At 42.5% G+C, this 27,548-nt stretch overlaps 2 protein-coding genes across 3 annotated transcripts; one reads left to right on the plus strand and one right to left on the minus strand.

Annotated features, from left to right (window-relative positions):
- Nucleotides 1–912: 912 nt before the first annotated feature.
- RPS23 (ribosomal protein S23) lies at nucleotides 913–3,007 on the minus strand. Its single transcript, XM_080574083.1, has 4 exons — nucleotides 2,692–3,007; nucleotides 2,280–2,439; nucleotides 1,529–1,649; nucleotides 913–1,108 (listed from the first exon to the last, which is right to left on the minus strand). Exons 1-4 carry the CDS (start codon nucleotides 2,693–2,695, stop codon nucleotides 962–964), a joined length of 432 nt encoding a protein of 143 aa, XP_080430209.1. The 5' UTR covers nucleotides 2,696–3,007; the 3' UTR covers nucleotides 913–961.
- A 5,280-nt stretch (nucleotides 3,008–8,287) lies between these two features.
- LOC308185651 (V-type proton ATPase subunit S1-like protein) lies at nucleotides 8,288–25,509 on the plus strand. Of its 2 annotated transcripts, none has more exons than XM_080574065.1 (7): nucleotides 8,288–8,532; nucleotides 16,311–16,351; nucleotides 17,010–17,071; nucleotides 18,723–18,964; nucleotides 22,305–22,355; nucleotides 23,356–23,599; nucleotides 25,118–25,509. In XM_080574065.1, exons 1-7 carry the CDS (start codon nucleotides 8,303–8,305, stop codon nucleotides 25,418–25,420), a joined length of 1,173 nt encoding a protein of 390 aa, XP_080430191.1. In that variant the 5' UTR covers nucleotides 8,288–8,302; the 3' UTR covers nucleotides 25,421–25,509. The 2 variants fall into 2 exon arrangements, with proteins under 2 accessions (XP_080430191.1, XP_080430192.1); XM_080574066.1 differs by having other exon boundaries at nucleotides 8,441–8,532; nucleotides 16,985–17,071.
- Nucleotides 25,510–27,548: the final 2,039 nt, after the last annotated feature.

Raw genomic sequence — 27,548 nt, forward strand, 5'->3', positions numbered from 1 at the left:
CTACAATCTAAGTGTTGACCAAGGGAAACAGGAGAACAATTTTACTTTATAACGCAGCAAACTCCTTAACTCCCAACCCACTCCACTGCAGAAACCATCCCTAATGATTGGCACTTGCTTCATGATACAGCCTCATTAGAATCACGACGGCTGTGACACCAAAGGAGCTACCCTACCACAACACATCACATCTGGACTCAGGCAAGGAGTTTCAAAATTTCAGGTTATCAGCTCTGACACCACTAGAAACTGCAGCTGGTAGGCACAGCCTTTGCTTGGCACACGTGCCCTCATCAGCTCTGTACTAGACCACGTGTGCCAGGATCACACGCCACTCGCCTTTTTGATGCTCTTACAGACCTCCAACCCCAGATGATGTCTAGGCTGTGGAGCCAAAACTGGAGACGTTTTCTTTCTTCTATAATGCAGCCTAATTCTTTAGGCCAGACCCCCAGACAGCTGGGTGTCACAGTCAGACCCAAACTTCAGAATCTTTACAGTTCTGCGCAAGTAGCAGCATTAACTCAAAAATTTTATTTAACGGGGCCACCTTTGTGACAGCCTTAGAAAGGGACAAAGGCCTCAGAGGTGTCTATCAACCCACCCTGACAGCAGGAGAGTTGCTGCTCTAGTCTTTCAGCTCAAGAAGCTTTCATGAAGGTGCTGGCAATTGGGGGTGGTCCACAGAGCCCTGAACACACTTCCATTCTATGAAGTAGATCCCTGAAGTTCTTGGCGAACAGCTGTCTCAGCTCTCCCAAACCAGAGTAAATTTGGAAGTGCAAGTGGTTATTGAGCTCACCCTACTGGTCATAAACATGCTCTGGCTTTCTTCTCATTTAACAGCAAAGCATTTATTACTTACTAATACCACACTAAAAAATTGTAAACCTTCAATAACAAGCAGAGAAGTTTTTCCAATCAAAAAATTTATTGTTATTCTTGGCAAGTTAATCTCAGTTTATGATCTGGGTCTCTCTTTCTTGCCCTTGTACAAGGCCAAAAGAGAAACGTTGGCTACTTTGACAACCTTGAAGCGAACTCCAGGAATGTCACCAACAGCATGACCCTTCCGACCGAAACCAGCAACCAGCACTTCATCGTTTTCCTGCAATGAAAAACCATGAAGTTACAAAGCTATAAACGCTAAACCTGCGCATGCTTCTGAGCTAACGTGCATTAAATTTCAGCCACAGCAAACACTTTGTATGTAAAGGCTGGAAATACTGAAGGGTATTGATTAGTATACAGACTATTACCACCTTCAGTGTTTTGAGGGGAAATTTAAGCCAGGACTTCATTTAGCTTGCAGCAAGAATGCTGAGAACTGGCTTTGCTAACAGATTAGCAAAGTAGATCGCAGACTGGAAATACAAAAACATCTCTGGTGTTTGTCTCCCTCCGCATCTACATTAATATAGTTCAGAATGACATGAATCCTTGCCTAACCATCCCCTACATCTGTCAATTATGTGCTTCTTTACTTTGATACACAACTTTACAGGTTAGATTCTTGAGAACTGCTCACCTCAATGAAGTTCAGACAACCATCGTTAGGAACGAAGGCTGTTATTTTTTTGCCATTCTTGATCAGTTGGACTCTTACGCATTTCCTGATGGCAGAGTTGGGCTGTTTAGCTTCTACTCCACTAAAATGGAAGCACATGGAAATACATTAAAATTGATGACCATCAGATACATGTTATACCATGAAATTAATGTTATTGCTTTATATTAAGTTCAAGCTGCATTTCGGAGCAAAAAGCTTTCAATGATCTGCTTAGAGGCGTAAAATGCCTAAAAGCTTAATTAGCTCCTAACTTGAGCAAAAACTTAATCTCCTAGAAATATCAGCAAATAAAAATCTGGAAAAGAGAAAGACCTTTTAGTCCTGGCAGTATCCTAAGAAAGCTTACAAGCTAACAAAGAAAAAATATCCTGAAGACAAGTACACCTGAAGTTTGCGGCCTGCTGACCGTATCAAACAAGGCACACACAATTCCCCTCTTGTCAAAAAAATAAAAACAAATCAAGAAAACCCTAAATTAAATTTTCTAGTTGATAAATATTCTCCCTGTTATATATAAGCAGAATATAATAAAAAATTGTCAGCTGTACAAGAAAAGTATTTTTAGCACCCATTATCACTCAGAAAAATGAAGCACGTTTTCAACATGGTGCATAGAATAAACTGAAACTTGGCGTCCCAACGACAGCAGAAGCCTGTAAAATATAAGAAATGCAGTAAGTGGGAGCCGGTTCCCCCCCCAAACACCCACACTTTCTCCAGGACGATGCCCTTGGCGTGCGAGGCGCCGCCGAAGGGGTTGGCCTTCAGCGCCGTGCCCAGGTGCGCCTTCTTGTACTGCTTGTCGTGCCACTTCTGGTCGCGGCGGTGGCTGCGCAGCTTCCTGGCGGTGCGGAGCCCGCGGCACTTCCCTGCGGAACAAAACCAGAGAGGGCTGAGGGGGGCGGCGGGGCCGCGCCGCTCCCGGCCCCACGCGCCACGAAATGGCGGCGCCGCCGCTCGACCCCGGCGGCTCCGCGGCGGCCCGCAGCCGGCTGCGAGCCCGCGGGGCACCGCGGGGGGGACCCCGCAGGCTTCCCCCTTCCTCCCCCGGCCGCCGCTGTCGCCTCATCCCGACGCCCCCCCCGGCCCCTCGCGGCCCGCGCCGGCCCCGCCGCGCTCACCCATCCTTCCTCCGCCGCTGCCAAGCGCAAAAGGAAGCGGCTCCTCCGCGCCGCGCCGCCTACCCCCGCCCGGAAGGCCCCCGCGGGCTGCCCGCGCCGCGCCTGACTGCGGGGCCGGCGACTGCCGCCCGGCACCGCTGGGGCAGCCGCGTGTGGGGGCCTGACGGGCAGAGAGGCGGGCTGCCCCCGCCTGGCGGCGCCGCGCAATGGCGGCGCGAGGGGAGGGAGGGCGGGGAGTCGTGCGAAGGAGCGGTTTTGACGTAAAAATGGTCAAAATGTGGCCTTGTGCGTGCACCTGCCGCTTCCTCAGGCTTCCCGCTGCCCAAATTTAAAGCCCCCAAACGTCCCAGTTGGGGATCGCTGCGAACGGGCTGTCCATACGCCCAAGTGTTCTCCACTAACACAACCCGTGTTTACAACTGAAATAGAAAATGTCTGTTTTCCGTGTCCTTTCACATTCAATCTGCACAGAATGTAAAAAATGCAACAAAAACCTGCAACGGTTTTCCTTTTACATTCAATCTGCACAGATTTTTAAAAATTAAAAGCAAAAAAATACTGCAGTGGTTTCAGGGGCAAACAGGCTACCATTTGAAAAAAAAAAAAAAAGGCAACGATCTTTAGAAAATGCAGTTTTGGCTTGGAAAATGCAGCCCAGATTTGGTAACTGTAAGAATTGGGAAATAAAAGTTGCAAAAATGTTACAAGCTTGCTTTACAATCCTAAAAGTATTAGGGGTGTTAATATGTAAAAGCTGACTAGGAAGGAGATTGATGAATAAATAAAATGAATGTATGCAAACAAACCGGCACTTGGTGTACAAATATTCACTAACATGTTAAGAACTATGAAAGATGCAATTTCAGATGATGACACCATGGATTTTCCCATTTCTTTTTAAACTTCTGTAGACTTTGCGATAGTTAGGACAGTTTTTGGTCATTTGGCCATATGTCTTCAAATTTTGCTTGTTTGATCCAAACCAAAAAATAAGTGCTTGGGTTTACTTTGTGTCATCTGTAGCAAAAATGTTCATGCAGGCATGGTTAGTAATATGCAGAGTACATATTTTTATATAAAAAGCATTCATTGTGATACTGGCATTCAAAAACGATCAAGTTACAGTGTCCATTAGTATACTGGCTTGCACAAAGGGAATTTATGATCTTGGTCTCTCCTTCTTGCCCTCACACAAGTCCAACGGGATGCTCTGACAGCGGTGAAGTGAGCTCCAGGAGTGCCACCAAGACGTGACCCATCGGTCTGCAGCCGGCAGCCAGTGCTCCATCGTTTTCCTAGCACGAAACAGTTGCCAGCTTGCTGAAAACTGCTGTCGGGTTTCAGGGAGACAGCAATGAGGGTAAGGGTAACTACACCGCCAGTCTGCCATGCTGTTAGCATCCACATGGCTTGGGTCAGGATCTGCTCCAGCACCGCAGGCTTGCTGTTTCAGACACCTCTCTGAGGCTTGGAGCTCCAGCACCGACCTGTTCTCCAGAGATGTTCCTGGGGAGCCCAAGCTCATGGGGGTCAGGTGGGAGACTACAACTCTTGTTGTCCCCCGCACCACTGCTGCTAGTTTGGGCCCGGAGGGCTGCAGCCCAACAGCTTGTGGCTCTGCCAAATCAGTGGCAACAAGTTCACAAACCATTGCCAGGCGTATAACGAACAAAACAGACGTGCCAGTTGCCACTGTGACATTGCTGGGGTAGAGGGGGAGTGCAAATTTTGGGACTTCCCTCACCGTGATAAATCAGCATTGTAACAGGCTGAGCTTTTTTGTTACTCTCAACAGGTCTGCCAGTCTCCATCCCCAGGGACCATCTGCAGGAGGGGCACAGCTACTTGAGATTTCTTGGGGTAGGGTGGGATCCTTTGAAGGGTGATAGGAGTAGAAGGGAGGCAAGAAGAGGTCTGTGTGGTAACATGATTCATTTTTCCAGCATTTGTAGATGAAGGCTGAAAAGCCTGTGGGCAAATTAGTTGGTTAGAGAGGTTATTCTGCTGGATCTGAGACAACCTTTTTCTACATATTAAGACTAGTTTTATGTCCATACTTATGCTGCATTTCAGGGGTCAGTCTGTTGTGACTATACTTGAGACAGAGATTAGGATTTCATGTCTTAAAGTAAAAAAACTGGAATGGTGTGGTAAGTGCCTGTATCTCATACAGTGGCTTATACCTCATGCTTTGTTTGAGGCATATTACTGTAAAAAGCTGCTCTGTTCATGTTGACCTAATATGTCATCTGAAGGTAAACTGTGTTGAAAATAAATTGTGTCATTGTCAGCCTGAGGAGATGCTCTCCAAAGAGATAAATTATACTTGTTTAAAATTATGTCTGTGGTCTCATTCACTGCATACAAACTCAGTGCGTACATCATCATTGCAGCATCAGGCAGAGCACATGTCATCTCCAGGCCCCCATCAACATTTATGTAATCATCCTCTTCGACAGAGGGCTTTGCTGGGCTGTGTGACACATTTGGGGATGCGTGGAAAGCCGGGAATACTGATTGGTTTACCTGTCAGTCTCTGTGATTCTTTTCTTCACAAACCTCACAAAACCGTGAACCCTTGCACTGAATATAATTGCCAACTGCTTTCCTAACTACCTGTTTTTTGTAAGTTAGATCAAAAAAGGGCATATCCAAAAAACAAAACAAAACAAAACAACAAAAAAATCAAAACAAAACAAAACCAACCAACCAAACAGAAAACAACAGTCAAATAAACAAAACCTCAGTGAGATCTCCTGAGTCTTCTCCCTGACTGCTATACATTTTGCAGCAGAAATGTTTGGACTACCATCATGCTAAGAAATTAACCAAGTGATAGGTGTTTTATCATCACAGGACAGGTTTTGCATGAAGAGTAATCCCCAGCAGAAACTTGGCGCCAGATGGGGAAATTGTGATGATAAACAGCAGTTTAATCTTCTTTCTTGAAATATTAGCCTCTTTCAGCCTACCACAGCTCATCTTGGAAGACGTAAACAGAACTGTTAACTTCTTGTTGGCTTTGTCCTGCAGGAAGTTCCTCGGATGCATTTGTGGTGTTGAACAGAACCTTGTGTGTTCCATAAAACAGAATTTGGTCTTTGCCCATGATCCTTTGTTCACCCTTTGTCCGTTGTGTATCTATATATAGCTGAAGTGTAAGGTGTGGCTGATCAGGCTTTGCTGGCGTGTTTGATTTCAACATGAAGCAGGCATATGGACATGGTGATTTGTCACAGAAATCACGAGAGCTCATCTAATCATGTCCTTGTTAAGACTACTGTATATGAGGCTCCAGTTGTTTTCTTTGTAAACTTTGTAGAAATGTCATTGCAGAGTTGGATGTTTCATCATAATTCTTCACCCAAATGAAATAAGTGCTTATGATGACTTCTTTGCTTTCAGTAAATCTCATTGCTTTTTAGATACCACATATGTCTATTCTTGAAGCTCACAAAAAAGGAATATTTTAAAGAATTGTATCAAATTCTTAATATTATCAGCGAGAGTCAAGAGGTAAGGAAAGACTTTTCTTCGTGTTCTTTGCTTCTATTAGTATTTCAGGTGATGACTGCTGGTTAGTGAATTACTATCAGCATGTGCTAGTACTATATAGTGAGGAAGACAGTATATTTTTACTGATTTATATCATTTTAATCTATGTTAGCAGTTTGGCATTACGTGTTCTCTTGGTTGTCTGCAAGAAAAACTTATTTCTGAGCAAATTAACATCTACTTTCCCTCTCTTTGTGAAACAGTGGACTGAAAAAACACTGTCCCTCTAAAATACGTAGCACCATGGATTTTACAAGAGGAAAGTACAATTAAAGATACATTATGTTGACACAGAATGGACCACAGAACATTTTCTTGGATTCAGCTTGTGCTGACTTTGTATAGCTATTGTCTGCTAAATGTTGTTAATACTACTTTCTCTCCCTTTCTATGCCCTCAAAGGACACACGGCTTGTTCATTCGTGCCATAAATGGTTTGTATTTCGGCATTTTTCTTTCTTAGTTTTTGCTCCCATGCTGATGGAGAACGTGTACAAAATAGCACGTGTGAAATCTCAAGGCAGAATGAGGAGGGATCTCTGTGCTTTATTTATCTTTCACTTATTTAGAAGGAAATATGGATCAGGGCTACTAAAAAAATTAGTATGTCAGTGATGTTAGTGGTTCACAAGTTTTTAGAAAGGTCTGTGGCACTTCTACCTCCTTCCAGGATTTCCTAAATTTCTCAGCTGCACCTTGTCTCTGTACCAGTGAAATTACACTACATTTAGCATCATACATTTTTGATGTTTCACAAAAAAAATAGATTTTATTTTCAGCTGGTACTTGTTTTTCACTGTGCTCCCTCATCTCATTTTTCAAGCTGGGGCTCTCACATAAGTATCTGGATTCATCCTTAAATAGGATAGAAGCAGCACTACTGAGGACAAGCTGTTGAGAGATTTTTAAGATTACTGAATACTCTCTGTATCACTGAAAGAGAAATTAAAATGGTAAGTCCTTTTGAATAGTTACAACGCTAAAGCTCCTATCTTAATCTTGTATCTGGAATGCAATAGCCAGGAGCTCGTAATCAGTGAAGTAGGTCTTACTCAGTGATCACATCGGCTGGTAGCTGGTATTAGCTGCCAAACAAGGCACAAATGTGTGCGGGGATGGGCTTGTGTGTACACAGATAAGTGTATACACGTGTAGACATAGCTGTTGCCAGGAGGAGGTCGTGACTAACAGATTTCAGCTTTTCTGGCCCTATGTAGACACTCTGAGTTCAAGCTGCCATTAGTGAGCAATATGTGGAGAAATCATGTAGGCCGCAGGGTTTGAGGAATCATTTTTTTGTTCCTTACCCTCTTCTTAGCCAGCACAGGTAAGTCAGAAGTCCATTTTGAAGAGGCTGACTAGGACAGGGGGTCTGTGGAACAGGTATCCACACCTACAACCCACGTATCCTTGTCAGGACGACCTGAACCAGCACCCAGAACCAACCTGCTGTGTTGGTACTAGCGTGTGCAGACCCGGGTGCCTCAGCCTGACAATCCCAAAATTGAGGCCCTGTAATTCTGTGGACATTTAACAACCCTGGTCCTGCTTCAAGTTATCTGTAAGTGTAAAAACAACTGATCCAGAAATCTGAACATGCACAAACTGAATCAAAGCTGAGGAAAGGAAAATGGTTCTGAAAGTTTGACTGCTGAGCTGTCTGTGTCTTCTTTCGTATCTGAGAAATGGGGATACTAGTACTACTCTAAAGGTATTATAGGACTTCTTTAATATATATAATCCTTTTTCATGTTATCATACAGATTGGGAAATTTCAGAGCTGTTTGGAAACACAGCCTTCACCTTTCCTTAACGTTTGGGTTGAGCAATAGGTAACAAGTGCTCTGCGGCAAAGCGTCAGTATAATTTCAGAGCTTGGAGAGACCACCTGTTTTTGTTTTTCTTGAGCAGACATGTCACGTCCTGATACAATTTCCCCCAAAACTAGTAATCTTCCTTTCACAGGGACGTGGAACGTGCCCGCAGTTGGCGCCTGCAGCCAGTGCAAATAAATCCGAGCACACGAAGACTTTCTCCCGTGGGTACCAGTGCAGGGATGGAGTGGCAAATGCTGGCTGCCATTGGTTGCATCTGCAGTCCATCACTCAGCCAGGGCGTGCAGGGCTGCCCGGCTCCCCCCGAGCCGAGAGGAGCAGATGTGCTTGGTGTGGAGGGACCAGCTCTCTTCCCCATGGAAAGAAACACGGCTGTTGGCTTCTTACTGCTCTTCTTATGTGGGGGGCTCTCGGTGGCTGTGGAGCAAATGCTTGCAACAGTGGATGGCAGGTGAGTAGCTGAGTGCTTGTCGATTAGCTGTGTTGGTGAAGTTGAGAGCGTGTTTTAAGCGCTGTCATTTATTTGTGTTGTGTGGAAGCAGATTTGTTTGCAGTTCAGAATGTTTGGAAGGGCATGGTTTTAATTTTCCTTCCAGGTTTGAAAACACATGGGACTAATACAGAATTTATTCTAGAGCCTATGCTGCATAAAAATGTAACTCTAAAACAATTCTGTATATAACGCTAAAAATGGTTTAAAAATTAATGTTTTCTGAGCATCTGTGTTACATTACATTTTAATGATTCTCTCACTCTGACTTTCCCTGGTCTATGTAAAAACAGAGTTATAAATAGAATAACAGTGAAGGTGTGAAAAGTACTTCAAGAAACATAGGTGCTAAAATATTCTACTTGTATAGAATGCATATTCAAAATGTGAATTCAACATTGCAAAAAAACCACTTAAAATTATGAAATTACTAGAGATTTGCATTCATCATTGTTTTTAATGACATTTCTTTCTTTAGTGAAATATAAATAGGTAAGCCCAAATCAGAGCAAGAGCAAGAGGATTTTCTAAAGGCAAGCACTGTAAAAGTGAAAATAGTCTAAACTGTATTAGTTGAATCATGCTCCAAAGTCACTAATAACACACGGATCAAATATGCTGATGAAGATCACAGCTGGCATAAAATCTGTGCATTTAAGGCAAGCAGAACATGTGGTGATTTGCTTAAGCTTGTATTAAGAGAGATGGTAGTCAGTTACCAATACGAGCTGCAATATGTTTTCATTTAAATAGATTACTTGGTGCTCTTCTCTGCCAGTTTTCAGATTTGTTAGTGCCTTATAACAACTGCACTTTTCTGCAATCAGATGAAGATTTGAGAGAAACAAAGCAGTGAAATGTTACATAAACTTTATTCTAATAAAAATTAAGAAATGAAATTGTGATCCTGATGCCACTGAATTGAATGGGAATTGAATTAGCCTTTGCATTCAGTGGAAGTGAGATCATACCTGTAATCTGCTAGAATTTCTGTGAGCTCAATTTTGTTATTTATATTAAAAACAAATGCTTGAGTATCTTGTCAGTTCTGATTCTGTTCAGACATAGATCAAACCACAATACACATTACATTATAAAATAATTATGCAAAACTGTCTGACTGCATCCCATCAGAGATGAGGTTACCAAAATTAGACACTGAATATTTAAATTCTATAAAGAGATCCAGGCTTTGTAGGTGTTTATTAATAATATAACTTTAAAAGATTTTGCCCTGAATCTGAGCTCTCAGACTTGCATTTCTAGTTTAATAACTTCAGAGAAATTACTTATGAGCAATGTCCCTACAATGTTCCATTGTTCTCCAACTAAATACTTCATAAATTATCGAAAGTAGTTCAGCAGTCAGTGAGGTAGTCTGCAGCTGGACAGCATTAATAATAGAGTGATACTTCTGGAGTAAATACTACAGTAGAGTATGTTTTGCCATCTGATGCAGTTTGTGAGAGGAGCAATAGGAAGAGTAAAAGATGGCTATGAATCTGGCTTCCCTTAAACCATTTAACTGATGGCATGAAAACTACCTATATGGCTTGCACACTTGGTTACAGTTGAGTGCCAGGTTTATTCAGTTGGCTCACTTCAGTGGCCAAAAGAGTACTCTTCAAGGGCTGGCGTCTATATGAACTTTTTCAGATAAACAAACTAGACTTTGTTATCTTATGTAGATGGATAACGTTATCTGGTAAGAGGGAATTTACACTTCTTTATACTTATAATCTCGTTTAATTGGGTTTTACATAGTGATTAGTCATCCCAGTGCTTTGTATTAGGGCTAAGCCAATTTCATATGGGTTCCCGACATACTTAGAATGGTAAATTCAACATACAGCATACCTGTTTGAGTGTATCTGGGCTAGTTACTTACTGATTGTTAAGGAAATATGTCAGTCATCGAAGCATACACTATGTGTGTGACTGAAGTTGAAGTTGTTATAGGGTAGAATGGCCAAAAAAAAATGCACATTTAAAAGTCTAGCCTATATTTGGGTTTGCTAAAAGTGGTTTTCTCTTCCTTATTTGTAGGCACTCTTTGCTGATAGTTTTGCAGGCAGTGGAGAAGAAAGCTCTAGCTAGGGCTAGCTAGTGCAGGTTTCCTGTCTCCCTTTAATGTAGTTAACATTTTTATATATACAAGGGAATACATATTTTTATTGTGTTGTTATTTTCCTATTTTTTTTACAACGCTTTTATCCTATGAAGCATGCTTCATCAGAGGGCAAAGCTGCCAGAGGTCACCTGTCAGTTCCCCAGCTTGCCTTTGGTTGGAAAGGCTGCTGATCTGACAGCAGGGTGGTTATTGAAGGCCACCCATTTCTGTCACAGATGACATGCTTCTGTGACACCTCAGGGATGTAAGTGTCAAAGGCATTTGATGGACCTGATAAAATCAACATTAGCGTGTGCCTGCTCAGAGACAAGGCGGTAATTCTTCCCTTATGCCAGCGATACGCTGTCTGGGCCATAGTGGTTGGGCTGTACCAGGACAACACAAACTCTGCAAGCATTGACTTGATGGCTTTCCAACTCCTTTCTGTAAGGGAGTTTCACGTGATGTGCTGGGTGTAAGGAGGCAGCTGGCATTGCTGATGAATGGGGTAATAAACAGGAGTACTCTTGCCTAAACTATTGCCTCCTAAGTGGAGGCTCTTCACTTGCATGCTTTTACAGGCCTCCCAGATGTGTGCCATGTGGCTGACAGTATTTGTCATACCGTGGTACTTAGCAGTGGTTCCTGGGTCACTGTCTCCACTGCATTCCTCATAAAAGCATGAATATTTCATCAGCTGTGCACAGTCATCTATATTTGAGTACCTTCATGCTGAGATAAGAAACGTGGCATTAGTTGAGGAGCATCATGGCTGTGCATTGCTGTGGTGTACTGCATGGGAAGTAAAGGAGTCAAATTATATTGTCACAGGCTTCTCGCCTGACCCTTATGGTCTGTGTGGAGTGTTTGTAACTATTCTGTTCAGAGTATAACCCCACAAAGGTTTGTGCAATGATTATACCTCATATATTCATTCCGTGCTCTCCCGAAGGCTTGAAGTTGCTTATCAATTAGTATTCCTCAAGGTGAACCTATTCAGCACGACCATGGTGTTAGCATTATCCCAGACGGGAGCTAAGTAATGTTTATTTTTATAATCGACAATCAAAAACCAAAAACAACCCTTCCTCTTTCCAGAGCAACAGAAGAACCTTTCAAGTCAAGTAACAAAGTGAACTGAATTGTGCAATTTCATCTATCTCCTCTCATCGTAATGCGTTAAGTCTGCTTGCCTCAGCATGGCAATTTCCAAAATGGAATAATGGGCCTTGAGCTTTTAACTAAGCATGTGCAGGGAAGATAACTGTATAACTAAGAATAATTAAATATATATAGATATAACTAAATATAACAAGTTTTTATAACAAAATAATTCACATTAATTCCTTTTTGTTGTGCCTCATTTTTATAGCTATTGTCAAGAAAAAATGCCCAGATGAACTGTTGCCTTCTCTGTCCTGAAGGCACAATCTGTCATGAAAGACTAGAAAAGAAAATTATGGTGGGGTCAAATTGCAAAGACCATGTTCTTAATCACTAAGAAACTTAAGAGAGAGCTTTGCCTGGGCAAGAGAACAAAATCTGGTCTGTTGTAGTCATCTCTTGTGACAGACAGTTCTCCATGGCAGAAGTTTTCTTCCCTTGGAGTGGACTCTTGGAAGTGTTGAAGTCTGCCGTGTGTTCTGATGGTGGCATTCTGGTGGAGCTTGGGCTACAGTGAGCCTTAGGTAAGAAAAGGTCTTTATGCATCTCAGTGGGATCCTGCTGGAGTTACAATGCCAGGTCTTTAGGCTTTATGGGATCCTGCTGCAGTTACAGTTTCCAAGTTTGCCCTGGGATTATGCTCTTCATTGCTCTGCTTTGGTGGGCACAGCACAAAGCCCCTGCTCCTGCTCCTTCCAATGGATTAAATAAAAAAAAAAGGGCTCATGACTAGGTCATGGGCAGGCAGATAAGGGAACTATAATGTATCCAACCAGTCCTTTTTTAGGTATCTATCAAACTGGGAGTTATTTCCGCCTGTCTTTGAGGGCTGTGGGACCTGTGAGCTGCCTCAAGGCCTCAGCTCAGCGCCAAGCCTTGGCTCCAAGAGGGTGGTGAGGAGACCAGGCCCGCATGGAAGCGCACAGCCTCCTTGAAGTCTCTGGGCTTTAACAGCTCTTGGCTGAGGGAAGAATTGGGCTCACTGTGTGTAATTAAAACTGCCAAATTGATTTTAAACAGTGTCGTCTACATTGAACTTCCTTTCAAACATAAGATCTTTTCAAGGTTCTTTCAGCTCAGATTAAAGTCACTGGTGTGGGGGCTGCGGAGCTTAGCTGTCTTTTTGCACTCTGTCACATTTTCTCTGGAGACTGTCTTCTGTTCTATTGCCTTGGTTGCTGAAGGGGCTGAGCATCCTGTCTGATTCTCTGGAACCAAGTTGCTCGTCAGACCTGGTGTTTGGTGACAAAGTGACAAGCTGGGATATGGACCCCACTCACTTTTGTCTCTTTTGCCTTGTGGGTTTGAGGAGCTTGCAGAGGGCCACAGCTGATTTGTTCTTGGCAGCACAGAATATGCCTGGGAAAAGATGTTCTCACTGGAGAGGCACCAATCAGAAGAAAGAGCCTCCTGCCCTTCTGAACCACGAGCATAAGCAAGATACTGAGTGAGAAATCTGGGCTTTGCTGAAGTTGGTAGATTTTCCATGGGTTTCGGGCAAGTCAGGTTCAGTAGGATCAAATTCCCTTTCTGACAGAGCTGCTTGGGCATGACAGCAAGCAGGGCAGGCTTTGAGGCTGCTCTGTGTTTCTCTTTTGGTGGCAATGTGATGCTCTGACTCACTCCTGCCTGCCATTAGGGATGCTGTGGTGGCAGTTAGGTTGGTGTTGCTCCTGCCTGAAGTCCTCCCATGTTCTGGTCTTTGCATCCATGTTTTCAAGTATTTTACTTTTGTAGTGGGTTTGAAATCTGTTAAGACAGCAAGAAAGGTGCTGCTCCACCTGGATCCATACAAGTCCATGGGTCCGGATGGGATTCATCCCAGGGTGTTTATAAGCACCCGTCATCGCGGAACCTCTCTCAATTATTTTTCAATGATCTTGGGAATCTGGTGAGGTCCCATTGGACTGGAAGCTGGCAAATGTTGTGCCAATTTTCAAGAAGGGTAAGAAAGAAGACCCTAGCAATTACAGGCCTGTCAGTCTCACATCAGTGCCTGGTAAAATTATGGAGAGGATGATCCTTGAAGTTATTGAAGCGCACCTGGGGGACAATGCAGTCATTGGTCCCAGCCAACATGGGTTCATGAGGGGTAGGTCCTGCCTAACAAATTTGATTTCCTTTTATGATAAGATCACCCATCTAGTCGATCAAGGGAAACCAGCTGATGTGATCTTTTTGGACTTCAGCAAAGCTTTTGACATGGTTTCCCATAGGATCCGACTGGACAAAATGTCCAGCATACAGCTCAACAAAAATATCATACGATGGGTGAGCAATTGGCTGACGGGCAGGGCTCAGAGGGTTGTGGTAAATGGGGCCACATCTGGCTGGTGGATGGTCACTAGTGGGGTCCCTCAAGGCTCCATTTTAGGGCCAGTCCTCTTTAATGTTTTTATAAATGATTTGGATGTAGGACTAGAAGGTGTTCTGAGCAAATTTGCCGACGACACTAAACTTGGAGGAGTTGTGGACTTGGATGAGGGTGGAAAGGCCTTGCAGAGAGATCTGGACAGATTGGAGAGCTGGGCGATCACCAACCACATGAAGTTTAACAAAAGCAAGTGCCGGGTCCTGCACCTGGGATGGGGCAACCCTGGCTATACATACAGACTGGGCGACGAGACGCTGGAGAGCAGCCCCGCAGAGAGGGATCTGGGGGTTGTGGTTGACAGCAAGTTGAATATGAGCCAGCAGTGTGCCCTGGCGGCCAGGAGGGCCAACCGTGTCCTGGGGTGCATCAAGCACGGCATTGCTAGTCGGTCGAGGGAAGTGATTGTCCCGCTCTACTCTGTGCTGGTGCGGCCTCACCTCGAGTACTGTGTGCAGTTCTGGGCACCACAGTACAAAAAGAACATTAAGGTGTTGGAGAGTGTCCAGAGGAGGGTGACAAAGATGGTGAAGGGCCTAGAGGGGAAGACATATGAGGAGCGGCTGAGGTCACTGGGCCTGTTCAGCCTGGAGAAGAGGAGGCTGAGGGGGGACCTCATCGCAGTCTACAACTTCCCTGCGAGGGGGAGTGGAGAGGCAGGTGACCTATTCTCCGTTATCACCAGTGATAGGACCCGTGGGAACGGTGTGAAACTGAGGCAGGGGAAGTTTAGGCTGCACATCAGGAAGAGGTTCTTCACCGAGAGGGTGGTCGCACACTGGAACAGGCTCCCCAGGGAAGTGGTCACTGCACCAAGCCTGTCTGAATTTAAGAAGAGATTGGACTGTGCACTTAGTCACATGGTCTAAACTTTTGGGTAGACCTGTGCGGTGCCAGGAGTTGGACTTGATGATCCTTATGGGTCCCTTCCAACTCAGGATATTCTGTGATTCTATGATTCTATGAAAAGAACACAGAAGCACATTCCCATGTGAAGTGGCCGTGTGGAAAGTCCTATCCTCTGCCTCTCTTGTGCCGGGAGGCACTGCAGGCAGGGGGAGGGCAGTGCATGAAAAGCTCCTGCAGGAATATACTGTGAGTGTGGGAGGGCTGCTGGCCACTGTGCCCACCTGCTGGGGAGTGCTGGAGGTGGGTGTGAGAGTGGACATGCTGCATCAGGTAGGCAGATCAATCCACTGTAAAGAGCTGCAGGTCCTGAGGAAGCTGCCGTGGTGTGGAGAGGGCAGGAGGGGTTGTGAAGGTGTTCCCTGTGACTCAAAAAGTGGAGCCTCGTCCTAATGGAGGGCCCCTTGGTGATGTGAGTAAATTTGCTGGACTTGATTCTCCAGCTCAGGAAAGCAGGTCTTATTTACATCAGCTTAAGACATCTTTCTGAAAATCAGAGAAAAAAAAAAAGAAAATAAAAGGTTGAATATTTTGTGAGCCTGATAATTGTCACCTGATATGTGTTTCACTTGCTCCCTGCCTTGCAGTTGACTTCCATGGGATTTGAGATTGTTTGGAGCCCTTCAGGAGCTCTCTTTAGATGTCTGTATGTCCAGGCTCAAGGTGTGCTAGCCTGATACACTTACTCTGCCGTGGAGCAGTTGGATGTGCTGCTCCTGATCTCCAGCTGGGCCTGGGGTGGGTGCAGTGCTATCCTGGTGCACCCTGCTGTTGGGCTGGAAGTGTTTCAGTCCCTCTCATCCAAAGCATCTGGAAGGCTGCTCTGCATCTACCAGACAGTGCTGGTAGGTAGGTGCTACTGCCTGTGGTCTCTGGGAGCAGGCACAGCCTGCTGGTGGGTGTGGAAGAGTACAGGAGGGATCATCTTCGGTTGATATGGTAAGGACATGGGAATGCCTGAGAGGGAAATCCACCTCAAGAACCTCTGAGAATGAGGTATTTTTAGCCTGTGTATACTGTCTCTAGGATTGCCTTGCCCTGTTCCTGTGACATTAACCAGCCAAGGATCTGAGTTACATTTTGAGTGTTTTATTGATTGAAACAAGCAACAGGAGCTCTTCCTAATAAACTTGCTGCAGACTTCAAATCCAGATTCTGTGGAGTAAATATTTTTCTCTTCTCTTCTAGTTCACGTGTGTTTTCAGATCAAGATACTCTGCAAAATACTGGTAAGGCTTTCAGTGGGCTGAATGCCTGGATGTTGTCTTTGTTAGTGCAGTTTTTTCATTCCCAGGTGTTGCTTCTATTGGTATTTAGTGACTGTTCTATCAAAAGTTTTGTTAAAGCATATCCATGTTTAACAGATACTCTTTAAGGGATTTGCCTGGTTAAAAATAATCATGTACTGACTGAGTCTGAGACATAGTGAAAACAGGGAAGGAAGAAGGATTCACTTTTTTTTTTTTTTTTTGGTAAACAAATGAAAAAAGTTAAATGTTTAAAGGATGGAGCTGTGAGAGTGTCTGTGAAGTGATTTCTCACCTGTGAATCTTCACTCTCCTGGCAACCAGGCAGTCCATGAGTTTATTTGTCAGAGGTTCCCATCTCTGTTCAGTAGAGGGAAAGAAATTCTCTGTAAGGATGGCAAGATATTCAATGAAAATAAGAGGAACGTTGTTATATGATAAAGGTAAACTAAACTGGAAGATGGGTATTTTGAAGGCAGTATTTACATCAAGCCAAATACTTCCCAAAACGAAATCAGTTATTCTGAAAAACATATTTTGCGCATGGCTGCTAACTGTTTGCATTGGAACATGCAAAATTATGCTTGTATGAATGATTGAATGTTTTCTTTGTAGGCTCATAAAACACTTTCGTCTGCAGGTCGACGCTACGATGGTGGTGTGAAGCCAAAATTCAGCGTAAATCAAGTAGCAATTACACAGGTAATTACAGAAAGAACTGTATCTGTAATCTGTAAAGTATATATATATATATTTTGTCATAGCACATTGCAATCTTTAAATTTCTATTATTGAATTAAATAATCTGTTATTTACAAGAAACAGGCAATAAAATTCTCTGAATCATTGTGGTGTGGTACTGATTCACAACATGCATTACAATATATCTTCTTCTTTTCTGAGAAGTGAGGTAGGACTTCTACTGCCATCTCTTGTGTTTATTGGCACTGGGTTCAGGCACAGGGTCACGTTAAAAGAATCAAATCATACTGTCCATATTCTTTGCAATTCCATTTGACTGAAGTGGCCAGTATTTTGCTTATATTGCTTGGTACCAAAAGAATATCTGAAGCAAAACATGTTTGTTTAGATTTAGTGGGAGTTATTCGTGAGTCCAGCTTGTAGGTTTTGTTAAAAACCGAGGAAAAGGCTTCCGTGTCAAAAACCCTGCAGTGATACAGCCTAATGTAAATACTTGGTTGATAAAATCTCTTTCATGCATGATCTTACCTTGCTTTCTGCTTGTTGCTGTGAGTACTTACTCATTTTAATTCCTAAAGCAGTCTTGTGCCATATGTAAGGTCAAGTATCAAAAGGGTCTTTCAGGGTCTGAGCTGGGAGACGTGATTTGCTAATCTTAACAACCAAAAAAACCCATCTCTCTTTAAGCCAAGACAAAGCTTTGGGGCTTAACTGTGTCCCTTCTGGAGCCTGATAAGACGCTGTTTATGACTGAAACACAAAATACCTCTCTTGTTCATATATGATTTGAATTTGCTCAATCATATGGCTTGCAAAACAGCAATGCAGATGTTACATGCATTATTATATTCAGCTAGGACATATGTATAGCTGGAAAAGAGTTGATGTCTGGAAATCTTAGTTTGAAATATGAAAATTACTCTTACCTTTTGAAATCCTTTCTGAGCTCTTAACTCACTGTCTCAAATTATACTTCCTCACAGCCAAATTGTCCTTCTTTGGCTCAGAATGGGTAGTATTTTTTTCTAATGTCCACAGAGGACATAGAATGTGTAGTTCCCAGGATTCAGTCTACTGATTCTGGAAAGGCAGAGATCTACACTTGAGCCATCCTGTCGTTACCAAGTGCCAAACTGTCTGCAGGTAGATTTAAGCATTTTTTTTTTCACCTGAACAGCTGCCTGATGTGCTTTCTGCATGGTAGGCTGTCCTTAGCCCTGGCTAAGTTCTCTTTACTGTGTTGCAGTAGTAAGTGCAGCTGCCCTAGAGGGTGTTATGCTGCAGTGAGCAGCTTGTGGTTCTACCATTGCTTCAACTTTTGATATTGGGCAGCTTTGTGTATGCTGGGGTGAGACGGGAGCATGCCAAAAATATCATTTTCCCCAGTGATACTATGCTAGAGCAACTAGAAGAACAAATCTAACTTATATTGTCTCTCTGGGCAGTCATGCTGGAGCTACAGGTCTGCATGGTGCACTACCAGTGTCAGGGTAGGAAGGGGCTTGCTAGAGACCTCTCTGCTTTCTCAGTTCAGTACTGCTGCGGCTGAGAACTTGCTCCAAATGGGTTTTCCCAGTGCTGACCTTACTTACTGTGGTAGGATGGAGAGTAACTCCTGAAATACCCACTGATCTTCTGTGTGTTTGATCAGGTTGTCAGCTACAACTTGAGCAGGAAAGGACAGCTAGAAAGAGCATCCTGGAGGCCGTTCACCCACAGCCACTACAGCCCTCTCAACGTCACAGTTAATGGCACACCCTGCATTCTCTTCTGGGCCAAGAGGATCATGATTAAGTTTGAAAACCACACGCAGCTGGATTTGACTGAGAAGACATTTGGTGTCCATGCAACAGTGGATGTTGGAGATTCAAACTGCAGTGAAGACAATGCAATGTAAGCTGCTAGTGAAACTAGTACCAGATAACAACTCTAGTAAACAAGTACTGAAGGAACAAGCCTTGTAATATCTGGTATCGAGCCCTGGTACCTCAGGGGCAAGCTCCTTCCTACAATGGCCTGACGTTGCAGGCAGCAAGGCAGCATGGGTTTTATACTTTCAGATCCACATATTTAGAAACAGAGTTAGGTAGCCCTGGGTCCCAGGATGTGATTTGTGAGTTGCTGAATCTGAAAGGTGAATTCAGTAGAGGTTTGTGTGTGACCTGAAGGGTCTCCAAAAACCTGAAATCTGCGCCCCAGTCTGTCACACATTAGTTCAGCACAAACAGTTCAATGCCTTGCTCCTGCATAACGTGAGTGAGAATATATATTAACCTAACTAGATCCCAAATCCTCCAATCCCATGGCCATACTAGACAGGCATGTAGTTTTTTTTTTTTTAATCTCCTCTGTAGTGTACCCTAAAACTTCCCTTCCTCCATGTACTGTACTGTTTGGCTCCACATCTTATACCAGTTTGCTGATTCCATTCTCGTAGTCTAAAAATTAGGCAGTGAATACCTAACTTGGCATTTGCTGAATTTTCCTCACAGTGTATAGTGCTCTGTTTTGGGTTTATTGCTAAAACAGCAGTGACTCATGTTTCGGCTGTTGGTGAACATTGCATGATGTTGAGGCTTTCTTTTTTTCACACTTTGCCCTGCAAGTGAGTAGGTTGTGATTTGGCAAGAGGCTGGGAGGGGACACAGCCTGGAAAGCTGACCAAAGCTGGCTAAAGGGGTACCCCTGCCATACAATATCATGCTCAGCAAAAAAAAAAACAGGGTAGTGGAAGAAGTGGGTAGGAATTTTGTCTCCTGAGGTGGCCATTGCAGGAGTCTGGCTGGGCATTGGTCTGCTCATGGGACATGGTGAGTGATAGCCTTTGCATATCTTGATTTTCACCCCTCTGTCCTTCATTTATTGAACTCTTGTCTTGACCCACAAGCTTTCTCTCTTTGTATCTTCTCCTGTCCCACTGAAGTGGGGATGGACAGTGAGTGAGAGTGGCTATGCAGGGCTTAGCTGCTGTCTGTGGTCGACCCGCCACAGGACTTGCTTGATGAAGGTATTGAAAATATTGTTTGGAGATATTTCGAATTTATAGAATACACCATACATCAAAAAAAGCTACAGGAAGAATCAGGAAACCAAACTCTACAGGATGCCCTTGGCATGCCTTCTCTGAGTGTAAAAACCATATCTGATGTTTGATCTCAAAATCTGTGAGTCCAGAGTGATTTTATCTGCCACATCTGATCTTATAGTTCTTTCTTTCATATTCTTTTAGTAGTCTCAAAATAGGGACATGGGTGCTAAAGGCAGGCAGGACCTTGTTGCTTTGTTTGAAGCTGAGGTTGAAATTTTTTTGCTTGTGTCAAGAGACGTACTCTGACTAGTGAGCCTTTCCTCCTCTGTTCTGCAGAGAGAGGAAAATGCTACACCTTCACAATGGTGATGCTTTCTTACATGTTCTATGCTTGGCTTGTTTGGGATACCTAGAGAAAATACTAGTCTTAGTGACCTCAGCTCTTTGAACGTTAAACAGCGCTGGTCCCAATACTGACCCCTGAGGAACACCACTTATCACTGATCTCCACCTGGACATTGTGCCGTTGACCACAACTGAGTATGACCATCCAGTCAATTCCTTATCCACCGTGTGGCCCACCTGTCAAATCCATGTCTCTCCAATTTAGAGACAAGGATATCATGGGGACAGTTTCAAATGCTTTGCACAAGTCCAGGTAGATGACATCAGTTGCTCTTCCCCTATCCCCCATTGCTGTAACCCCATCGTAGAAGGCCATCAGATTTGTCAGGCAAGATCTGCCCTTAGTGAAGCCATGTTGGCTGTCACCAGTCACCTCCTTATTTTCCATGTCCCTTAGCATAGTTTCCAGGAGGATCTGCTCCATGATCTTGCTGGGCACAAAGGTGAGACTGACTGATCTATAGTTACCCTGGTCTCCTTCTCTCCCTTTTTTAAAAATGGGGGTTATGTTTCTCCTTTTCCAGTCAGTGAGAACTTCACTGGACTCCACGGCTTCTCAAATATGACGGATAGTGGCTTAGCAACTTAGGCAGTGGATTATCTGGCTGAGTGCTCACATGATGAATTGCCCTGTTTTTCTCACCCCAGAAAAGTCTCTTAAACTTTTCTCATCTCCAGCCTTCTTTGTTAAGACAATCCTCTGTTGTGGCTTTAGATTAGCTTTCAAGCTGCTTTATACTGTCTGATCAATGCAGAGTAGCTGGAGCCAGGACATGGCCCCAAATGCATATACATTTGCCATGTAAATATAGTAAACCAGCCTGTGGGGTTTCTTTTTATTTATTTATTTGTTTATTTCTTTTAAGCAACAAGTTATGGATCAGGCAGCTATGTATTTTACTGTGTCTAATCCTCATCTGTGATATTTCTGTCCTTAGTCCATGATTTCCCTTTGTAATAAAACAAGGCATGGTCTAGATTCAGTGTGTGCGGACTTAGTGGAACAGTGTTAGTCAAGGTATGAAAAGACATCTAGATGTTGTATGAAATCATATGTCTAGCTATTTGTTTTGTTTTGTTCTTCAGCATTAGGTTCAAAAAGTCTTTCAAATGCTGCATGGTTTCACTATGTTCCATCTACATAGTGCTTCAGTGCATTAACTCCTGAGATAGTAGAGAGTTGTTGGAGAATGCATATGGAGCTTCATGTCCTAATTTACAATGAACCTGCTAGTGCCTTTCTCTTTAGTAAACTTAAGATGCCCATATTGACTGTACATAAGCTTTGTAGACCTACCTCACAGCCAGTGCATTTTTATTGCTCTATTGATGCACGTGTGAAATTTGAACTCAAAAACCATATGGATTTGTTATGCTCTAGTACCTAAAAAGAGGAGGATTATGCGGCTGTTTGTGTGTAGCTCTTTTTAATGACATACACTGGTGATACACGATTAAGAGATTGTATTATAGATTAGCCTTGTTGACTTGAGAAGGAGAACAGAGATCAAATAAAACCAATTATCAACCAACGTTGGAAACACTGGGATGTATGTCAAAAATTGATCTTTCAGTTCTGTTGTTTCTGGATAGTCTAGGCCTCATTCAAATTAACAGATGAACTACTGTATTTAATTGGAGGAAGTTGTAATCATTTCACTTTTTTTTTTTTTTACTGACTTTAAAGGTATACTGAGTAAAAGGTTTTATGTATGACTCTACTTAATCTTTTGTGCTGTTTCTTCTCTTAAGACTTCTGAAGTTTTTATCTAGCCTGACATTACTTGTTTTTTGACCCAGGCTTTCTCTGAAGTTTGGAGATATTGGCAATCTAAAGGGACTTGTTATTAGGTAAGTTATGTGCTAAAGCAAAATATTATGTAACCACGTTAGTATCTATTGTTATGCAGTTGCTTGTGTAATTTTGGAGGGGAGAGTTTATATAAGCAAAAATAACCTGATAGAACTGTTGATTATATGATATGTTGATCTAGTGGGAGGTGTTACTGCCCAAGGCAGGGGGATTTGAACTAGATGATCTGTAGTGGTTCTTTCCAACCCAAACCTTTCTATGATTTTATGATATAATCAAGACACTTGCATTTAATAGGGCTGCCATTTGCTTGGCTATTCTGTCTTATTAAGGCATTTCTTCTTCTATGTTTGATTTTCTACTCATGAGAGGAGTTGACATAATTTCATTTGAGTAGAATCTTCCCAAGTTACTGATAGTAAACTGATAGTGTGAGCTGCACAGGCATCAGACTGTGACCTAATTTATGTATGCTTCTCAGTGATTGAAGAAAACAGTATTTCCTGATAAATAATTTCGTGTGATTATGTGTTTCATGTTTTACCAAGACTGCAAGCATAAACTGAGTGTGTATTGGATCATATCACTATAGCCTTCGTTCTTCCACACCTCATCTGCTCTTTCCAACTTAGTGTGTCATATTTAAAGTTTAGGCCACACAAGCATTTAGGGGTCTGTATTGTAACTGACAGTGTTTTCTGTGGTGCCAGTAGTCTGCTCTGGGACTGTATGAAATTAAAATATACAGAGACCAATAAATATGCTGTAATGTAGGTAACAAAAGCGAAGTTTTCCATAAGAAGTGTTTAGTATACTTGGCACGAGCAACACATTTCACACCTTAAGTGTTCAGGAGCAAATTCTCATTAACATCAATAATACTCTTTTTACTTGTGGACTTTGGGTCATGTTCCAAAGTGATCACTGGAGTCTTGAGGAAGTGATTGTCTGATTGTCAGATTGTCTGACATGAACTTAATGGTTCCCACTCTTAGGCTTGTTATCTTATTCATCTTTCTTCCCATACAATATTTTCAGATTCTTACTAACAACCAGCTATTACCAGCTGTCTGTTCAGAACTGGTTCAGCGTACACAGACTGCAGCTTCTTTACAACCACTCCGTACTGGCGACATTTAATGCAACCAGAATATATGCGCCGGCAAGTTACTCCTTCCACTGTGAACATGTGAGCAGCTTGCAGAGATATGATGCACTCCTGATACCCACCTCTGCAAATGATGTTTCAAAGCTTTGGGAAGTCACTTTTATTGATTTCCAGGTAAGGTGGAATTAAGCCAAATGGATCCCATAGGCAGACCGATGGAAAATTCTGCACTTAAGTGCCAGGGAACTATAGCGACCTCCCATGTACAGTTTACAGGATCTCCGTAGAACATCAAACAGAAATTGAATAGAAATGAAAATTTAAATTATTTTAGTTGTTCTCCTGTCAAAGGAGATGTAGGGCTATATATATTTTCTGTAGTTTCTTGCTAGGGTTTCTCTTTAGTGAGGGAAGTGAATTTAACTGTCAATATTAGATGTCTCTGAGCTGGGCTCTTGAAACCTAACATCAACAACAGCATCAGTCACCAAGTATGGGATCATCTCACTTAACTTTTGACTGGGAATTTTAACCTTTTGCCCTGGTTACAGTCACCTCAGTCTGCCTCTAAAGCCAGTGGATAATTCCTCTGACTCATCTTAAGTCCTTATTTTAGGATGAGATTAATCATGATCTGCAAGTGCCTGTATTTTGATATTCGGCAGTAATGGAGCCTAAGATGACGGGGCTAGGATGACTTGCTTTTAGATACCTAAGTTTTAGGGGATGGATCCCACCCCAAAGTGCCTGATAGCCCTGACTGAACTGTGTACTTCTCTAGCTCACCATCATTACAATGCATAAGGAATGTTTCGCTGCCCAGAGCTGACTATTTCACATCAGACTCTGAGGTCTGTGAAGAAGAATCTTTTGTAACATCCATAGGTCCCAATTTATTTATCTCCTTCAGGGGCAAGAAAATAAAAAAAAAATACTTTGGCAGGAAGAAAATCCTTTTAGTGAAGGAAAAGCAAAATAAGTATGTAGGTAAATAAATGCAGAGACATGGGACTTGTGTTGGTAAATAGCTGAAAAAGGTGACTGTGGGAGAAAGCTGACCCCCTTTTTCTCCCATGTGATAAATGCCCATGGACCCATTTCAGTGAAGGAGACAGTCCTTGAGTGTGAACTGGTAAACTTCATGTTCATACTGAAGCCACAAGTAAAACTTAGTGGTATTGGCTGTAGTTGAATGCAACTTCATGTAATTTAGTTGATTCATTGCCATGTGCTACACACCAGAATCTATGATGATAAAAAATATAATATTATGGTAGGCAATTAAGCATGCGTCCTTGTTTGGTTCACTGAAGTTGATGCAGTTTGAAACATAGAGTCTGGAGATTCTTAACAAGCATTCTTAACATCTGGAAATGCACGATGTACTAGAAAGGTATGGTACTATACTTACAATTAAATGTGACTGGGCTATCAAGAGACATCATAGAAGGCTTTGTTTAAAATAAAAACTGCAAATCCTTTGGGCAGAGTGAGGGGGTTTAGAATAACTGGCGTTTTCTGGAAGACTGACTTGGATAAATTCTGAGCATTAACTCCAGCTAGCACAGCTCGACATAATTTTGTAACATGATGATATTAAATTAAAAATTCTTACTGGCACCAGAGAAAATTCATGAAATTGTAAGCAGCACAGCAAATACTTTAACATGAGCTCTTTTGTTCTCTTTGTAGATTCAAGGCTTTAACATTCAAGAAGGACATTTTGCCTATGCAAAAGATTGTGCATCTTTTTTCTCTCCATCAATTCTTATGGGATTGGTTATGTCACTGATTCTGCTGCTGGTTCTTGCCTATGCTCTTCATATGTTGATCCACCTCAAATCTCTTGATAGGCACTATGAATGCAAAGCTTCTCCTGCCTATTTTGTACAAATGAAAGACAATGACATGGGGGATGAGAAAGAGCCGCTGAGAAGCAATGGAAATGAGTCCTATGAACTTAGAAACCAACAGCTCTGTAAAATCTATATTTAGCAGTATGCATCTGTCTCAGTGAAACAGTGAAAGTGTTTTTTTTTTTCATTTTTTTTTGGTTACGTTCTATGTAGTTTTTGCAAATTTTTCACCAACTGATGAAAAGAAAAATAAGTAGCAGATAGTCTATACAAATATCTGTGTATTTTTTATTGATAGCCATCTCAAAGATTCCTTTGAAGGCAAGACAAGAGGAAAAAGGTTCCAATATGAGTAAGAGGTTTCATGTGATAGGAGTTTATTCCTGTAGTACAAAAACAAAATGCATACCTTTGCAGCTAGCTTACCAAGTCCTGAAGAGAAGAATCAGTATTGGAGCTTTTGAAGTTAAATAAAATTACAAATAATTAAATGAAAATCTCTTGTCTCATTCTTACAGACGGTGAGATTTTTCTTGGTTTTGTAATTGCTTCATCCACTCTGCTTTGTGTCCTGACAAAACGGCATTCATTCTTTTTCCAGCATATGTTTTCCTTATATTTCATTCAGACATTTCAAATTAGGTCCTTTCTCTTTGCCCTCCTGAACTCCTTCTCCTTCTTTGAAGTCTTCAGAGCCACATAAACTGTGTATTACCCACTACACTAATGAAAAGTGATGCCTGTGGTACAGAAGCATTGTGATACTTTTCTGTAAGCTGGAGGCTTACCATAAGGATCTGGTAGGAGAGGAGTAGACATCTGGTCTAAGGCTTACCCTTAACTTCCCGGCTCAATGTTATGCTAAAAGAAGGATTATGAACAATATATCCTGTAATTCTAGGTTAATTTCTTTTCTATCAAATCCCTGTGGTATTCCTTGAAAATTTTACCTGAATGGATATATGTTGTGCTAAAACTGAAAAAATATTTATAAGCATGTTGGGGGTGGAGGCTCCCCAACAGTGGAAAGGATACTGTGACATTCCTCCTGAGCACTGAAGATATTGTCTTCCCGTGAATCCTTTCTTCTGTTATAGTCAGAGTCTAGGAACTCCAAATTAGCCTGTCATTTAGCCCTGACTCCTAGCAAGGAAGAACCTAGTAATGTACTAACAATAGTGCTTTCAGGGCACAAGTGATACAGAATCCAGCATGTTAGAAAACCTTTTGCAAAACCAGATTTAGTAAGCCTTTTCCAATTTTAAATAATAGAGCTAATTAGTTGTTTGTGGTCTTTGTAAACTATACTGCAATTATTATTTCATTAAACACCTTGAGAGATGTCCAATGACCTCCTATTTACTACACAGATGACATGCAGACTAGATGTGGAGTCTGAAGCAGTTTGTTGATTTAGGAAGGCACTTCAGAGGGAAAAAAAATCATCTTTGAACTGTAACCAGATGTAGGAGACAAGCTTCTGGGGACTTGGCAGGGTTGCCTGTGGCCAGTTACTGCCAAACATGATGTGTTTCATAAAGGCAACAAGCAAAAACATGAATGTCTGGGAAGCTGAACGAGAATAAGATCTAGAGATGCAAATAAAAGAACATGCCATTCTTCATGGGGTGGTGAAACACTCCTCGGCTTGGTCCCCCTTCCTCACGCACACGGTGATGACAGATGTAGGTTGATGGCAATGTTAACGTGAGTTCAGGATGCCATTCCTAATCGGTGATGTTCCTCAGAATTTGAGGAGCAGTGCTGTTGTGCCTGGGGTTTTCTTGCCTGTCAGGCAATAAAGAAATGACACTAATCAGTGGTAACCTGACTCTCAAAATTACCGTCATTCTCTGATGTGAAATACCCATTCTGCAGAGCTGTGCATGGCTTTGGGCATGGCAGCATTCGCTAAACTTCTCTGAGGCACAAGTGTGCTTGCTCACCCTGCAGAGCTCACTTAACCTTCTGGTAAGCATCTGATAATGCTGTAGGTATAATTCCTATCTACTCCGGGAAGATGATTACTGACCATTTACTTGCATATTTTAAATAGGCAATATTGGTACTGTTGCTGTAAGAGGTTCTTATGACCATGACAAATCAGAAACAAAGGAGCTTCCCTCTCATCATGTCCTCATCTCCTAAACCTTCTTTCCTAGCTATTTTCCTACTCACATGATGTTCCTCTTGCCTTATTCTGGTTTTGAGGGTGGGACATTTTTTGTCAGTTTTATGCCCTGGAGACACAGCGCTGCAAATCTCCA

This window comes from Anser brachyrhynchus, assembly GCF_964034855.1.
Source record: "Anser brachyrhynchus genome assembly, chromosome: Z".
Taxonomy (NCBI): domain Eukaryota; kingdom Metazoa; phylum Chordata; class Aves; order Anseriformes; family Anatidae; genus Anser; species Anser brachyrhynchus.